The 17807-nt window shown below is 41.0% G+C and overlaps 1 protein-coding gene across 1 annotated transcript in view; it reads left to right on the top strand.

Moving 5' to 3' along the window:
* LOC106560554 (calmodulin-regulated spectrin-associated protein 1-B) overlaps nt 1-17807 on the top strand; it is a 166854-nt gene that overhangs the window by 104933 nt on the left and 44114 nt on the right. The window contains exons 7-9 of the mRNA XM_014123552.2: nt 13478-13617; nt 14272-14368; nt 14563-14695. Coding sequence (XP_013979027.1) covers nt 13478-13617; nt 14272-14368; nt 14563-14695 — 370 coding nt within the window. The remainder of the gene's footprint in view (nt 1-13477; nt 13618-14271; nt 14369-14562; nt 14696-17807) is intronic.

Raw genomic sequence — 17807 nt, 5'->3', positions numbered from 1 at the left:
TATCGTCCATGTAAAAAACCTGTCTGATCAGGATGAACAATTATTTGGTAAAACCTTTTCTATTCTATGTGCTATGCATTTCGCCAGGAGAGGCCTCCAGTTTTTAAATGGACTGGATCTTTATACTTACCACCTGCGTACTGTTTTAGTATTAATGAAATCAGACCTTGTTGAGTACCTGAAAGTCTACCATTTTTATAGTAATTAAAACATGCTAATAATGGATCTTTGCGTACATCAAAAAAGGTCTGTTTTTTTCCAGACTGAAAAGATGTTTAAAAAAGTTCCTCTTCTGTAAGTTGGCCTTCACACAGATCTTTCTGTAAATTTGTTAATTTTACATCATTATTATTATTATTATTATGAAAGAAATCCTTACAGTTAACATTATTCAGTGTAAATGGAGGAGACTGAAAAGAAAGCATATGCTTAAAATATTTTCCTACTTACAAAATATTATTTGGTGAATAATGGGTGACTCCATTTGTAACGAGTTTCTGTAAATTATTTTTGGTAGCATTTCTATGTTGAAGATTGAAGAACAATTTCGCATTTTCCACAATTTTCCATCCAATTGGCTTTATTTTTGTAATACATTACACTTGATGGTTCTTGAATAAGTACCTCCATTTCTTTTAGTTTTTCCTCTAACCTATTTTTTGCCTCTATAATACAGTTCCCATTACGATCTACCTGCACTGTTATTTCCTTTATTAGTGTAACGGCTGTCGTCAAAATGAGACCAAGGTGCAGCGGAGGATGTGTTCATCTTGAAAGACTTTAATGGACTAAATGAACACTTACAAAATAAACCAAAAAACGACCAGCAACAGTTCTGTCAGGTTGTAAAACTAAACAGAAAACATTCACCCACAAACCCCAAAGGAAAAACAGGCTGCCTATGTATGACTCTCAATCAGCAACAACGATCTACAGCTGTTCCTGATTGAGAGCCATACACGGCCGAAACAAAGTAATACACCAACATAGAAAACGGAACATAGAACGCCCACCCATGTCACACCCTGGCCTAACCAAAAATAGACAACAAAAAACCCTCTCTATGGCCAGGGCGTTATAATTAGTCTAATCTCTGTTGACCTAAACTGCTTTTGTTTTAATGATGACAATTGTATTGAATGGCCTCTAAAAGTGCCCCATACAATAGGGGGTGTGCTGTACCTATGTTGTGCAAAGAAAAGTCAATTATTAATTATTTTGTCTTAGTTAAGAACAAATTGTCATCCAATAGGCTTTGATTAAATGTCCAATATCTCCGTCCACGTGGAAATTCTGTTAGAGTTATATGGAGGCCAATTAGATGGTGGTCCGATCGTATTCGGTCTCCTATTAATACTTTTTTAAACTTTTGATGCCAGCAAGAACGAGACTAGGAAGTAATCAAGACGGCTAGCTTGATTAAGCCTCCTCCGTGTATATCTCACGAGGTCAGGGTTTTACAGCCTCCATGCCCTCCGCTAGTTCCAATATATCCATGATCTTCGTGATGTCCTTAAGTGCTTGAGGGTCATTTCCTTTACGATCTATTGAGGTACTTCAAACCTTATTATATCCCACCATAATAATAGATTCATTCATTGCTTGTGAGCTCAATAGATTATTATATATATTTTCAAGGAAGTGTGGATCATCATTATTTGGCACATATAGATTAATTAGCCAGATCTGTTTTTGTTCCAGTAGCATGCTAACAATCTGCTATTACAATTATAACTTGCTATACTTATTTCACCCCTTACCTCAATGATACCCATGTTTCAATTATATTTACCACAACCAATGTTTGTAAACTTACCATTAAAAAGCAAATGTCCTAATATTACACCCATTAACCCCCCCCCCCCATATCTAGGTCTGTTGTCACTAAGACCATCAGACCATCTCCCTGACTCATGACACACCTTTGCGTCCTAAGGCAAACCCTTGGCTGCCAATTAGCGTAGGCCAGAGTGAAATATGGGCAGTCCCATGATAACATAAATATCTATGAGGGTGCTTTTTAAGAGAACTAACCAAATAACATGGAAAACAGTCAGGGGGAAAAAATAGTAACAATAATAGATAATATATAAATAATGCTGATATTTAGAAAGTCCTAGCAAGGCTATAAGCATGTCAGCCCAGCCGGCTTAGATCATTGGATTCAATGTTAATCTTAATGTTAATTCAGACCTAAACGCAGCACCACTACAGCACCATGCATGTTGTAAATTATATTGCAAATGCCTTAGATGGTAGAAAGAATTGTGCTGCCATGTTTGTAGACTTGATAAGGTTTTGGTACTGTAGACCATGTTATTCTGTTGAATAAGCTGTCCTCCATAGGGTAGTGTAGACCATGTTATTCTATTGAATAAGCTGTCCTCCATAGGGTACTGTAGACCATGTTATTATGTTGAATAAGCTGTCCTCCATAGGGTACTGTAGACCATGTTATTCTGTTGAATAAGCTGTCCTCCATAGGGTACTGTAGACCATGTTATTCTGTTGAATAAGCTGTCCTGATAGGGTACTGTAGACCATGTTATTCTGTTGATGAAGCTGTCCTCCATAGGGTAGTGTAGACCATGTTATTCTGTTGATGAAGCTATCCTGATAGGGTACTGTAGACCATGTTATTCTGTTGAATAAGCTATCCTCCATAGGGTACTGTAGACCATGTTATTCTGTTGAATAAGCTGTCCTCCATAGGGTACTGTAGACCATGTTATTCTGTTGAATAAGCTGTCCTGATAGGGTACTGTAGACCATGTTATTCTGTTGAATAAGCTATCCTCCAATGGGTACTGTAGACCATGTTATTCTGTTGAATAAGCTGTCCTGATAGGTTACTGTAGACCATGTTATTATTTTAAATAAGCTGTCCTCCATAGGGTACTGTAGACCATGTTATTCTGCTGAATAAACTGTCCTGATAGGGTACTGTAGACCATGTTATTCTGTTGAATAAGCTGTCCTCCATAGGGTACTGTAGACCATGTTATTCTGTTGAATAAGCTGTCCTCCATGGGGTACTGTAGACCATGTTATTCTGTTAAATAAGCTGTCCTCCATAGGGTACTGTAGACCATGTTATTATGTTAAATAAGCTGTCCTCCATAGGGTACTGTAGACCATGTTATTCTGCTGAATAAACTGTCCTGATAGGGTACTGTAGACCATGTTATTCTGTTGAATAAGCTGTCCTCCATAGGGTACTGTAGACCATGTTATTCTGTTAAATAAGCTGTCCTCCATAGGGTACTGTAGACCATGTTATTCTGCTGAATAAACTGTCCTGATAGGGTAGTGTAGACCATGTTATTCTGCTGAATAAACTGTCCTGATAGGGTAGTGTAGACCATGTTATTCTGTTGAATAAGCTGTCCTGATAGGGTACTGTAGACCATGTTGTTCTTTTGAATAAGCTGTCCTCCATAGGGTACTGTAGACCATGTTGTTCTGTTGAATAAGCTGTCCTGATAGGGTACTGTAGACCATGTTATTCTGTTGAATAAGCTGTCCTGATAGGGTACTGTAGACCATGTTGTTCTGTTGAATAAGCTGTCCTGATAGGGTACTGTAGACCATGTTATTCTGTTGAATAAGCTGTCCTCCATAGGGTACTGTAGACCATGTTATTCTGCTGAAGAAGCTGTCCTCTATAGGGTACTGTAGACCATGTTATTTTGCGAATAAGCTATCCTCCATAGGGTACTGTAGACCATGTTATTCTGTTGAATAAGCTATCCTCCATAGGGTACTGTAGACCATGTTATTCTGTTGAATAAGCTGTCCTGATAGGGTACTGTAGACCATGTTATTTTGCGAATAAGCTATCCTCCATAGGGTACTGTAGACCATGTTATTCTGTTGAATAAGCTGTCCTGATAGGGTACTGTAGACCATGTTATTCTGTTGAATAAGCTATCCTGATAGGGTACTGTAGACCATGTTATTCTGTTGAATAAGCTGTCCTGATAGAGTACTGTAGACCATGTTATTCTGTTGAATAAGCTGTCCTGATAGGGTACTGTAGACCATGTTATTCTGTTGAATAAGCTATCCTGATAGGGTACTGTAGACCATGTTATTCTGTTGAATAAGCTATCCTGATAGGGTACTGTAGACCATGTTATTCTGTTGAATAAGCTGTCCTGATAGGGTACTGTAGACCATGTTATTCTGTTGAATAAGCTATCCTGATAGGGTACTGTAGACCATGTTATTCTGTTGATGAAGCTGGCCTCGATAGGGTACTGTAGACCATGTTATTCTGCTTAATAAGCTGTCCTCCATAGGGTACTGTAGACCATGTTATTCTGTTGAATAAGCTGTCCTGATAGAGTACTGTAGACCATGTTATTCTCTTGAAAAAGCTGTCCTGATAGGGTACTGTAGACCATCTTATTCTGCTGAATAAGCTGTCCTGATAGGGTACTGTGTACCATGTTATGCTGTTGAAGAAGCTGTCCTCCATAGGGTACTGTAGACCATGTTATTCTGTTGAATAAGCTATCCTCCATAGGGTACTGTAGACCATGTTATTCTGTTGATGAAACTGTCCTGATAGGTTACTGTAGACCATGTTATTCTGTTGAATAAGCTGTCCTCCATAGGGTACTGTATACCATGTTATTATGTTGAATAAGCTGTCCTCCATAGGGTACTGTATACCATGTTATTATGTTGAATAAGCTGTCCTCCATAGGATACTGTAGACCATGTTATTTTGTTGAATAAGCTGTCCTGATAGGGTACTGTAGACCATGTTATTCTGTTGAATAAGCTGTCCTGGTAGGGTACTGTAGACCATGTTATTCTGTTGAATAAGCTGTCCTCCATAGGGCACTGTAGACCATGTTATTATGTTGAATAAGCTGTCCTCCATAGGATACTGTAGACCATGTTATTCTGCTGAATAAACTGTCCTGATAGGGTACTGTAGACCATGTTATTCTGTTGAATAAGCTGTCCTCCATAGGGTACTGTATACCATGTTATTCTGTTGAATAAGCTGTCCTCCATAGGATACTGTAGACCATGTTATTTTGTTGAATAAGCTGTCCTGATAGGGTACTGTAGACCATGTTATTCTGTTGAATAAGCTGTCCTCCATAGGGTACTGTAGACCATGTTATTCTGTTGAATAAGCTGTCCTGATAGGGTACTGTAGACCATGTTATTCTGTTGATGAAGCTGTCCTCCATAGGGTAGTGTAGACCATGTTATTCTGTTGAATAAGCTGTCCTGATAGGTTACTGTAGACCATGTTATTATGTTAAATAAGCTGTCCTCCATAGGGTACTGTAGACCATGTTATTCTGCTGAATAAACTGTCCTGATAGGGTACTGTAGACCATGTTATTCTGTTGAATAAGCTGTCCTCCATAGGGTACTGTATACCATGTTATTCTGTTGAATAAGCTGTCCTGATAGAGTACTGTAGACCATGTTATTCTGTTGAATAAGCTGTCCTCCATAGGGTAGTGTATACCATGTTGTTCTGTTGAATAAGCTGTCCTCCATAGGGTACTGTAGACCATGTTATTCTGTTGAATAAGCTGTCCGCCATAGGGTACTGTAGAGCATGTTATTATGTTGAATAAGCTGTCCTCCATAGGGTACTGTAGACCATGTTATTCTGTTGAATAAGCTGTCCTCCATAGGGTACTGTAGACCATGTCATTATGTTGAATAAGCTGTCCTAATAGGGTACTGTAGACCATGTTATTCTGTTGAATAAGCTGTCCTCCATAGGGTGCTGTAGACCATGTTATTCTGTTGAATAAACTGTCCTGATAGGGTACTGTAGACCATGTTATTCTGTTGAATAAGCTATACGATAGGGTACTGTAGACCATATTATTCTGTTGAAGAAGCTGTCCTCTATAGGGTACTGTAGACCATGTTATTCTGTTGAAGAAGCTGTCCTCCATAGGGTACTGTAGACCAACAACTCCGAGATCTCTGAAATTAGATGTTCTGGACCCCCTTGGTCAGTCCAGAGAAATAAAGAAATACATGTATTTTTCTTAATATGTTTTGTAATTTTGTGTGTTGTATATGTTTGATGTATTTATGCTGGGCTCATCTGAAGAAGAGACCGTAGTCTAAGCATGACTGCCCTGTCAAAATAAAGGTTTAATATTAATATGTCACTCACTGACAGTCACTCCCATATCAGTAAAACAATGTAAGATTGGTAAATTAGTCAGCTATCTAAACTTGTAGTAATCAAGGCCGAATTACCGAACGGGCCCGCAGGGCACGTGCCCAGGGTCACTGGTCCAGGGGGCCCCAATTTGATTTTGTTAGTCTTACAGATATAATATTAACATGGCATAGGTCATGGCAAAATATGTAGAATTGCATGAAATGAGCTTTGAAGACTGAAAAAATGTCCCCCCAACCCATAACAAAATCTGTAGAATTGCAGGAAATGTGCTTTAACCTGTCTGGGCCAGTGGGACGCTTGCGTCCCACCCTAATCAACAGCCAGTGGAATCGCGTCGCGCTAAATGCAAAACCTCATAAATGCTATAACTTCAATTTCTCAAACATATGACTATTTTACACCGTTTTATAGATACACCTCTCCTGAATCGAACCACGTTGTCCGATTTCAAAAAGGCTTTACAGCAAAAGCAAAACATTAGATTATGTCAGCAGAGTACCCAGCCAGAAATAATCACACAGCCATTTTCAAAGCAACTAGCATGCATCACAAATACCCAAAACACAGCTAAATGCAGCACTAACCTTTGACAACCTTCATCAGATGACACTCCTAGGACATCATGTTACACAACACATGCATTTTTTGTTCGATAAAGTTCATATTTATATATAAAAACAGCATTTTACATCGGCTCATGACGTTCAGAAAATCTTTTCCCTCAAATGCTTCCGGTGAATTAGCGCTACAATTTACAAAATTACTATTCGAAAACATTGTTAAAATGTAATATTGTCATTCAAAGACTTATAGATTAACATGTCTTGAATGCCATCGCTTTGCCAGATTTAAAAATAACTTTACTGGGAAATCACACTTTGCAATAAACGGCGTGGTATGCCCAGAAAAAAAGTCGAGGCTATAAATGTTGGAGCCATCTTGGAACGATCAACCATCAAAAATACTATTGTAAATAATCCCTTACCTTTGATTATCTTTATCAGAAGGCACTTCTAGGGATCCCAGGTCCATAACAAATGTAGTTTTGTTAAAAAAAGTTAATAATTTATGTCCCAATAGTGTTAGTACGCTCCGAAGGCTAGTGAAAATGTACCGTGTGCGTCTGACGACTTGTCGTCAGGAATGAGCAAAAAATATATATTTAAGTTCGTTCAAACATGTCAAACGTTGTATAACATAAATCGTTAGGGGCTTTTTCAACCAGGGCTTCAATAATATTCCATTGGGACGGTTGCATTGTTTTTCAAAACGTTTCGAAAAGGGAGAGTAGCCATGGGCGCCGACGTCACAATGGTAATGGCCCATCCCCTGTGACCAATATCAACAGCCTCTCTTTGGGTCAGTTACTACCATAGAAGACTCAAACCACTTTGTAAAGACTGGGGACATATAGTGGAAGCCATAGGAAGTGCTAAATGATTCACAAGCCCCTGTGTGTTTCAATGGCAAATGTTTGAAGTGATATCCACACATCAGATTTCAGTTTCCTGTCAGGATTTGTCTCAGGGTTTTGACTGCCAAATGAGTTCTGTTATACTCACAGACACCATTCAAACAGTTTTAGAAACTTTAGGGTGTTTTCTATCCAAATCAAACAATTATATGCATATTCTAGTTACTGGGCAGGAGTAGTAACCAGATTAAATCGGGTACGTTTTTTTATCCGGCTGTGCAAATACTGCCCCCTATCCCTAACAGGTTTTAAAACTGCACACAAAAAGTTATATAAAGCAAACATATTTATTTAAATGAAAGGTTCACCCATTTTGAATGTTATATTGTTTTTGTGCATTCTATCGATTCCCTGTGTAATTTCATGTTTTCACGTGTAACTGAGTTATTTGCCTTCAAGCAGTCAGAAATCCGTCTGGTATGACATAGGACTGTCATAAAGTCGCTCTGGAAGATAATAGGATCGCGAAAACATCTATCATACATGTCAGATTACAGTACTGGCCGATGTCATAACTCGGGAGGATGTCTTCTCTCGAATGGGACATATTTTTGTGATATTCCTACCTTGAGAAATGTTTTATTTAATGGAGGGTCTAGCATATTTATTTTTCCTATTTGCATTGCATGGTGCCGTTGACAGATATGCTATAGAAAGGAGATAGGAATCCAATGAATGAAGGAACGTATAACCTTATCAAGGTCAGTCTATGTCGAGAAATGTGCCTTTTTTCCTCAAAAGTACGTAATGACACGATTCCAAAGCTATACGATAATACAGATAGCAAGCTAATTATCTCAAATCTCTGAAAAGATTTATAATATTGTATATCTTGTTGACGAAATTTGTGCTAATGTTGGGTTTTTGAGCTAGTGCCCAATAGACTCCGATTCCCTCCTTAGTCCCAGAATGCACCGTGCGTCCCATTGCCGTAGCATGAGCAACGTTTCCCATCTCCTTAAAAGTATGTCTGCCGTTGCGAATATCAGACTCCACTCTGCAGGTAGAACATGGTTAGATTGTAGACTCCTAAATTGATAGTGCAGTTTAGGCAATTTTACATGCTGATATTGTGTGTAGCTACGTTTGCTAGCCAGCCCATAGAGAGAGCATTGCATTGTGGATTTTGTAGTCGACGTGAGCTGCTACAGATATCCACAATTATTTTTCATGTTGCTACCAACTTTATTATAATGCCAAAATGAAATGTGTTCACAAAAAAATATTGTTCTCACATAAATGTTATTTAACTCTTTAAATTAAAGGAATGAGTGGTTTCCTTTAACTTTTGATAATAAAATGTTTCTCTGCTAACAGATCCCTCTGTACGTATTATGTTTGTATGTTTTAATCCCTGTGCTGAGTTAATGTGTAGCGGCTAATTGTATAGCTAATAGGCTATGTGTTTGTAGATTGATTTGTCAAATTATCAGTGACGAAAAATCTGCATACTAGGCCAAAGTTCCTCGTCAGTCATCTGCAGTGTTGGGAACGTTCCTTTTAAAAGTAACTAATTACATTATGACAGACGCAATATCAACTTTACAATGCTTAAAATATATATTTTGTTAAATTATTTCCTCAAGTAAATACATATATAAAACCAACTGGGCACAGTAAAAGGAGAGCTCAAATACAAGGTCAATTGGCTCCCAATCTGTTTTACAGACAGATCCTGGGCAGGCAGATTCTGTAGTGCCCTTTCCTTTATGTTTATGGCGAAGATGGAGCTAGAGATTTCAATTCTTATCAACTGAGCCTAACTTGATCACCTAGCTACGTTGTTTGCTTTATTACCAGAGAATAAATGGAGCACTCACCTGAACCCGATGATCCTGTGTGTGTGTGTGTGCAAGTAGCGTCAGTCAAGATACAAGATCTGTCCTTTTCTTTTACAAATTCAAAATAATGTGAATACTTCCACGATGAAGGCTATTGTCTCTGCCATCTCGCTAGCTACCAGCTATCTAGCTTCAAGTTACCCTGCCCAGCTACCCGCCACAACTTTTGTGCTGGAATAGAAAGAGCGTGACGAACGTATCCTAAGGGGAGGAATTTTAATTTTGCCAACAAAGAAAAGGTAAATAATATTGTAAAAGTAACTAGGTAACGGATTACATAAAAACAAATGCGTTAGGTTATTAGTTACCACAAAGTATTGAGTACTCTAAAGTCACCACCCCTGTCCTCGAGAGATTGCAATATGTATGACAAGTAGAGGTCGACCGATTATGATTTTTCAACGCAGATACCGATTATTGGAGGACCCCCCCCCCCAAAAAAAAACCTGATGCCGATTAATCGGCCGATTCTTTTTATTTTTTACATTATTATTTATTTGTAATAATGACAATTACAACAATACCGAATGAACACTTATTTTAACTTAATATAATACATCAATAAAATCAATAAAATCAATTTAGCCTCAAATAAATAATGAAACATGTTCAATTTGGTTTAAATAATGCAAAAACAAAGTGTTGGAGAAGAAAGTAAAAGTGCAATATGTGCCATGTAAAAAAGCTAATGTTTAAGTTCCTTGCTCAGAACATGATAACATATGAAAGCTGGTGGTTCCTTTTAACATGAGTCTTCAATATTCCCAGGTAAAAAGTTTTAGGTTGTTGTTATTATAGGAATTATAGGACTATTTCTCTCTATACGATTTGTATTTCATATACCTTTGACTATTGGATGTTCTTATAGGCACTTTAGTATTGCCAGTGTAACAGTATAGCTTCCGTCCCTCTCCTCGCTCCTACCTGGGCTCGAACCAGGAACACATCGACAACAGCCACCCTCGAAGCAGCGTTACCCATATAGAGAAAGGGGAAACAACTACTCCAAGTCTCAGAGCGAGTGACATTTGAAACGCTATTAGCGCGCACCCGCTAACTAGCCAGCCATTTCACATCGGTTACACCAGCCTAATCTTGTGAGTTGATAGGCTTGAAGTCATAAACAGCGCAATGCATTGCGAAGGGCTGCTGGCAAAACGCACGAAAGTGCTATTTTGAATGAATGCTTACGAGCCTGCTGCTGCCTACCATCGCTCAGTCAGACTGCTCTATCAAATCATAGACTTAATTATAACATAACACACAGAAACACGAGCCTTAGGTCATTAATATGGTCGAATCCGGAAACTATCATCTCGAAAACAAAACGTTATTCCTGTTACATTGCACAACCTTCAGTGTTATGACATAATTACGTAAAATTCTGACAAATTACCCAAAGTGTTGCATATACCCTGACTGCGTGCAATGAACGCAAAATGACACAATTTCACCTGGTTAATATTGCCTGCTAACCTGGATTTCATTTAGCTAAATATGCAGGTTTAAAAAGATATACTTTTGTGTATTGATGTTTATGGTTAGGTACAGTCGTGCAACGATTGTGCTTTTTTCGCAAATGCGCTTTTGTTAAATCATCCCCGTTTGGCGAAGTCGGCTGTCTTTGTTAGGAAGAAATAGTCTTCACAGTTCGCAACGAGCCAGGCGGCCCAAACTGCTGCATATACCCTGACTCTGTTTGCAAGAGAAGTGACACATTTTCCCTAGTTAAAAGAAATTCATGTTAGCAGGCAATATTAACTAAATATGCCGGTTTAAAAATATATACTTGTGTATTGATTTTAAGAAAGGCATTGATGTTTATGGTTGGAGCAACGTGTACCTAAGCGATTATATGCAACGCAGGATAGGCTAGATAAACTAGTAATATCATCAACCATGTGTAGTTAACTAGTGATTATGATTGATTGTTTTTTTATAAGATAAGTTTAATGCTAGCTAGCAACTTAACTTAGCTTCTTACTGCATTCGAGTAACCTCGTGGAGTGCAATGTAAAGCAGGTGGTTAGAGCGTTGGACTAGTTAACCGTAAGGTTGCAAGATTGAATCCCTGAGCTGACAAGGTAAAAATCTGTCTTTCTGCCCCTGAACAAGGCAGTTAACCCACCGTTCCTAGGCCGTCATTGAAAATGAGAATGTGTTCTTAACTGACTTGCCTAGTTAAATAAAGGTATAAACAAATAATAATAATAATAATAAATCGGCCAAATCGGTGTCCAAAAATACCGATTTCCGATTGTTATGAAAACTTGAAATCGGCCCTAATTAATCGGCCATGCCGATTAATCGGTCGACCTCTAATGACAAGGTTAGCTAATATAGCCTCATTCTAACAGTGACGTAAAAATCAATCGCATGTATTTTATAAAGCCCTTTATACACTGCTCAAAAAAATAAAGGGAACACTTAAACAACACAATGTAACTCCAAGTCAATCACACTTCTGTGAAATCAAACTGTCCACTTAGGAAGCAACACTGATTGACAATACATTTCACATGCTGTTGTGCAAATGGAATAGACAACAGGTGGAAATTATAGGCAATTAGCAAGACACCCCCAATAAAGGAGTGGTTCTGCAGGTGGTGACCACAGACCACTTCTCAGTTCCTATGCTTCCTGGCTGATGTTTTGGTCACTTTTGAATGCTGGCGGTGCTTTCACTGTAGTGGTAGCATGAGACGGAGTCTACAACACACACAAGTGGCTCAGGTAGTGCAGCTCATCCAGGATGGCACATCAATGCGAGCTGTGGCAATAAGGTTTGCTGTGTCTGTCAGCGTAGTGTCCAGAGCATGGAGGCGCTACCAGGAGACAGGCCAGTACATCAGGAGACGTGGAGGAGGCCGTAGGAGGGCAACAACCCAGCAGCAGGACCGCTACCTCCGCCTTTGTGCAAGGAGGAGCACTGCCAGAGCCCTGCAAAATGACCTCCAGCAGGCCACAAATGTGCATGTGTCTGCTCAAACGGTCAGAAACAGACTCCATGAGGGTGGTTATGAGGGCCCAACGTCCACAGGTGGGGGTTGTGCTTACAGCCCAACACCGTGCAGGACGTTTGGCATTTGCCAGAGAACACCAAGATTGGCAAATTCGCCACTGGCGGCCTGTGCTCTTCACAGATGAAAGCAGGTTCACACTGAGCACGTGACAGACGTGACAGAGTCTGGTGACGCCGTGGAGAACGTTCTGCTGCCTGCAACATCCTCCAGCATGACCGGTTTGGCGGTGGGTCAGTCATGGTGTAGGGTGGCATTTCTTTGGGGGCCGCACAGCCCTCCATGTGCTCGCCAGAGGTAGCCTGACTGCCATTAGGTACCGAGATGAGATCCTCAGACCCCTTGTGAGACCATATGCTGGTGCGGTTGGCCCTGGGTTCCTCCTAATGCAAGACAATGCTAGACCTCATGTGGCTGGAGTGTGTCAGCAGTTCCTGCAAGAGGAAGGCATTGATGCTATGGACTGGCCCGCCTGTTCCCCAGACCTGAATCCAATTGAGCACATCTGGGACATCATGTCTTGCTCCATCCACCAACGCCACGTTGCACCACAGACTGTCCAGGAGTTGGCGGATGCTTTAGTCCAGGTCTGGGAGGAGATCCCTCAGGAGACCATCCGCCACCTCATCAGGAGCTTGCCCAGGCGTTGTAGGGAGGTCATACAGGCACGTGGAGGCCACACACACTACTGAGCCTCATTTTGACTTGTTTTAAGGACATTACATCAAAGTTGGATCAGCCTGTAGTGTGGTTTTCCACTTTAATTTTGAGTGTGACTCCAAATCCAGACCTCCATGGGTTGATAAATTGGATTTCCATTGATTATTTTTGTGTGATTTTGTTGTCAGCACATTCAACTATGTAAAGAAAAAAGTTTTTAATAAGATTATTTCATTCATTCAGATCTAGGATGTGTTGTTTTAGTGTTCCCTTTATTTTTTTTAGCAGTATATGTGTCTTCCAGATATTTGCCTGAAAGTGGTGTCCTCCATAGCAGACAGCCTGTACAACATTCAGCTCTTGAGGGAGTTTTGTAATGAGTACCTGAACCGTAGCTTCCACCTGCGCCCAGAAGATGTGATGTATGCTCCCCCAGTGCTGAAGGTGAGCCCCCATTCTACTACTTTACCTCAGTGGAGAAACAGAGGCTATCATTCTTTCTTGATTAGCCTCGCTCATTGCTTCTCATAGCGCATTGAAGGAGGAGGTCAGAGGGGGAGACCTCTTCCATTGTGTTTCAGAAGGAGGTGAGGAAGTGAGGAAATACAAATTGAGAAAGAGACCCTTTTGAATACTTTTAATGTACATCTCTACTCCCTCCCTTCTGTGATTCAAACTAAATAAGGGGTTCTATTACATGGCTTTAACCTATCCAATCCTCTCAGAACATTGGCCAGTTCTATAAAGAGGGAAGTAGGATGCATCTTGAAAGCATTTGAACAGGACCTCATTGCACTACTAGCAGACATACAGGTAAATGCCAGAATAAAGGAAACACCAACATAAAGGGTCTTAATAGGCATTTGGGCCAGAACAGCTTCAATGCACATTGACACATTCTATCATCCCTCCAATAGAGTTCCATTCTTCCACAAGAAATTCCATAATTTTGTGTTTTGGGTCGTGGAAAACGCTGTCTCAATACACTATGTATCCCTCGTTTGCTTAAGTGTTTCCATTATTTTGGCAGTTACCAGTTATTTAAACACTCCCCGATGTTGTGGTGTTGACTCTGTTGTTTCTGACATCTTTCCAAAGCACAATGTCATGGTGTTCATCGCAGAGCTATTCTGGTGGTTTGAGATCCTCAAGCCCGACTTTGTCCAGCCCCGGGACTTGCAAGAAGTCAAAGACGGTACAGACATTGTATTTCTCTTCTTATAATATATTATTTTACACTGTTGTATAATATGTGCTACTGCCTTTCATTCATCCAGAGCCAATGTTTTCATCAGATTTTTAGAATTTGACTTTGAGCCACTCATAAGAACACTAATCTATATGGTTCCTCAGTGTTTTGGTTGACACTCTTTGCCATCAATCTCATAGTGAGGTCACTGCTGCAGCCCAAGAATTCCCGCCCCCATGTCTCCATCTCCAATGCTACCAAACGCAGCTTCCTGGCCACACCTGGCTTTCCTGACGTCATAACAACGTCCCAAAGCCCAGATATCTGTAACAGGTACTACTTGAAACTCTGTTCACTTTTCTGTTTCTGTCTGTTTGTTATCTTAGTTTTCTGCTAGGATTGGAATGAGCCTTTGCTCACGCGGGTGTGGGCGGGTGGGCGGGCGTGCGGGCATGCTTGTGTGTGTCAGGGTTTCTGTTAGCTGGTAATTGCTGGCTTTTGGCCGATTTAAAAATAAATAAAGTCGATAAATAAAATTGTAGCCGGCCAAATTGTCCAGAGCTGACCTGCTACTGAGGAGAGAGAGAAAACGAGAGAGGAGCCTCGGCCTAGGCTGCTGTTGATGGCGAAGTTGGAGGCCTTTTTCATTGAAGTAAAATATAGTGAAAAGATTAAAAGGCAGGGCTTTAGACTGCGACCCTTTGACTTGGCTGTGAGAGTTCAAACATTTATCGGTTGCATCGGTGCGGGCTGCAGATTCAGATTCATTCACCTCACTAAAAACGTCCTATTTTATAGGAGGCTAAAACCATGATTTGGTCAAACAGTAAAGTACATTATCCTCATGATTCCTGTAATCAAAATGTCTACATGCCAAAGTACCTGTTTCGCTGGGGCCTGCTGCTGCACTCTCTCATTTTTGGGCTCCAGAGTGGCGCAGCGGTCTAAGGCACTGCATCTCAGTGCAAGAGGTGTCAATATAGTACCTGGTTCGAATCCAGGCAGTATCACATCCGGCTGTGATTGGGAGTCCCATAGGGCAGCTCACAACTGGCCCAGCGTCGTCCGGATTTGGCCGGAGTAGGCCATCATTATAAATAAGAATTTGTTCTTAACTGACTTGCCTAGTTAAATAAAGGTTACATAAGAAAATATATTATACTATATATATATACTATATACTACAGTTCAAAAGTTTGGGATCACTTAGAAATGTCCTTTTTTTTTAAAGAAAAACACATTTTTTGTCCGTTTTAAAATAACATCAAATTGATCAGAAATACAGTGTAGACATTATTAATGTTGTGACTATTGTAACTGGTAACGGCAGATTTTTTATGGAATATCTACATAGGCGTACAGAGGCCCATTATCAGCAAGCATCACTCTTGTGTTCCAATGGCACGTTGTGTTAGCTAATCTATTTTAATTCCAGGTTGTAAGGCAACAAAATAGGGAAAATGCCAAGGGGGGGTGAATACTTACGCAAGCCACTGTATGTCTGTTACTTTAATGGGGCGTCAATTAAGGAAGCCATCCTCTTCTGGAAACCAGGACAACAGGAGAGGATATTTTGAAAGTACTGGACAGCTTTATGACATCAAATGGACTTTGGCGGTCAAGATGTGTTTATCTGTACTGATGGCGCAAAAGCCATGACAGGGAGACATAGTGGAGTGGTAACGCGCGTACAAGCAGTTGATCCCAACTCCAGTTGGGTACACTGCAGCATCCACCGAGAGGCTCTTGCTGCCAAGGGAATGCCTGACAGCTTGAAAGACGTTTTGGACACAACAGTGAAAATTGGGAACTTTGTTAAAGCAAGGCCCCTAAACTCTTGTGTATTTTCTGCATTATGCAGTGATATGGGCAGCGACCATGTAACGCTTCTACAACATACAGAAGTGTGCTGGTTATCACGGGGAACAGTATTGACACGTCTTTTTCAATTGAGAGACGAGCTTAAAGTTTTCTTTACTGACCATAATTTTCACTTGTCTGACTGCTTGCATGATAACGAGTTTCTCACACGAATGGCCTTTATGGGTGATGTTTTTTCTCGCCTGAATGATCTGAATCTAGGATTACAGGGACTCTCCGCAAGTATATTCAATGTGCGGGACAAAATTGAGGCTATGGTTAAGAAGTTGAGCTATTCTCTGTCTGCTTTAACAAGGACAACACAGGTATTTCATTCATTGTATGATTTTGTTTGTGTGCAAATGAACTCTAGCTTACGGACGATGTCAAATGTGATATAGCGAAGCACCTTAGTGAGCTGGGTGTGCAATTACGCAGGTTGTCACGTATACTCCAGCCTCTAGGTCATCAGGCTGCTGATTATCCTCCCTCTCCTCCCTCTAGGTCATCAGGCTGCTGATTATCCTCCCTCTCCTCCCTCTAGGTCATCAGGCTGCTGATTATCCTCCCTCTCCTGCCTCTAGGTCATCAGGCTGCTGATTATACTCCCTCTCCTCCCTCTAGGTCATCAGGCTGCTGATTATCCTCCCTCTCCTCCCTCTAGGTCATCAGGCTGCTGATTATCCTCCCTCTCCTCCCTCTAGGTCATCAGGCTGCTGATTATCCTCCCTCTCCTGCCACTAGGTCATCAGGCTGCTGATTATCCTCCCTCTCCTTCCTCTAGGTCATCAGGCTGCTGATTATACTCCCTCTCCTCCCTCTAGGTCATCAGGCTGCTGATTATACTCCCTCTCCTCCCTCTAGGTCATCAGGCTGCTGATTATCCTCCCTCTCCTTCCTCTAGGTCATCAGGCTGCTGATTATCCCTCCTCTCTGGCCTCTAGGTCATCAGGCTGCTGATTATACTCCCTCTCCTCCCTCTAGGTCATCAGACTGCTGATTATACTCCCTCTCTGACCTCTAGGTCATCAGGCTGCTGATTATCCTCCCTCTCCTTCCTCTAGGTCATCAGGCTGCTGATTATCCCTCCTCTCTGGCCTCTAGGTCATCAGGCTGCTGATTATACTCCCTCTCCTCCCTCTAGGTCATCAGGCTGCTGATTATACTCCCTCTCCTCCCTCTAGGTCATCAGGCTGCTGATTATACTCCCTCTCCTCCCTCTAGGTCATCAGGCTGCTGATTATCCTCCCTCTCCTTCCTCTAGGTCATCAGGCTGCTGATTATCCCTCCTCTCTGGCCTCTAGGTCATCAGGCTGCTGATTATCCTCCCTCTCCTCCCTCTAGGTCATCAGGCTGCTGATTATCCTCCCTCTCCTCCCTCTAGGTCATCAGGCTGCTGATTATCCTCCCTCTCCTCCCTCTAGGTCATCAGGCTGCTGATTATACTCCCTCTCCTTCCTCTAGGTCATCAGGCTGCTGATTATACTCCCTCTCCTCCCTCTAGGTCATCAGGCTGCTGATTCTCCTCCCTCTAGGTCATCAGGCTGCTGATTATACTCCCTCTCCTTCCTCTAGGTCATCAGGC

The sequence above is a fragment of the Salmo salar genome, chromosome ssa01 (assembly GCF_905237065.1).
Source record: "Salmo salar chromosome ssa01, Ssal_v3.1, whole genome shotgun sequence".
NCBI classification, from domain to species: domain Eukaryota; kingdom Metazoa; phylum Chordata; class Actinopteri; order Salmoniformes; family Salmonidae; genus Salmo; species Salmo salar.
This window is presented reverse-complemented; position numbering and strand designations above follow the sequence as displayed.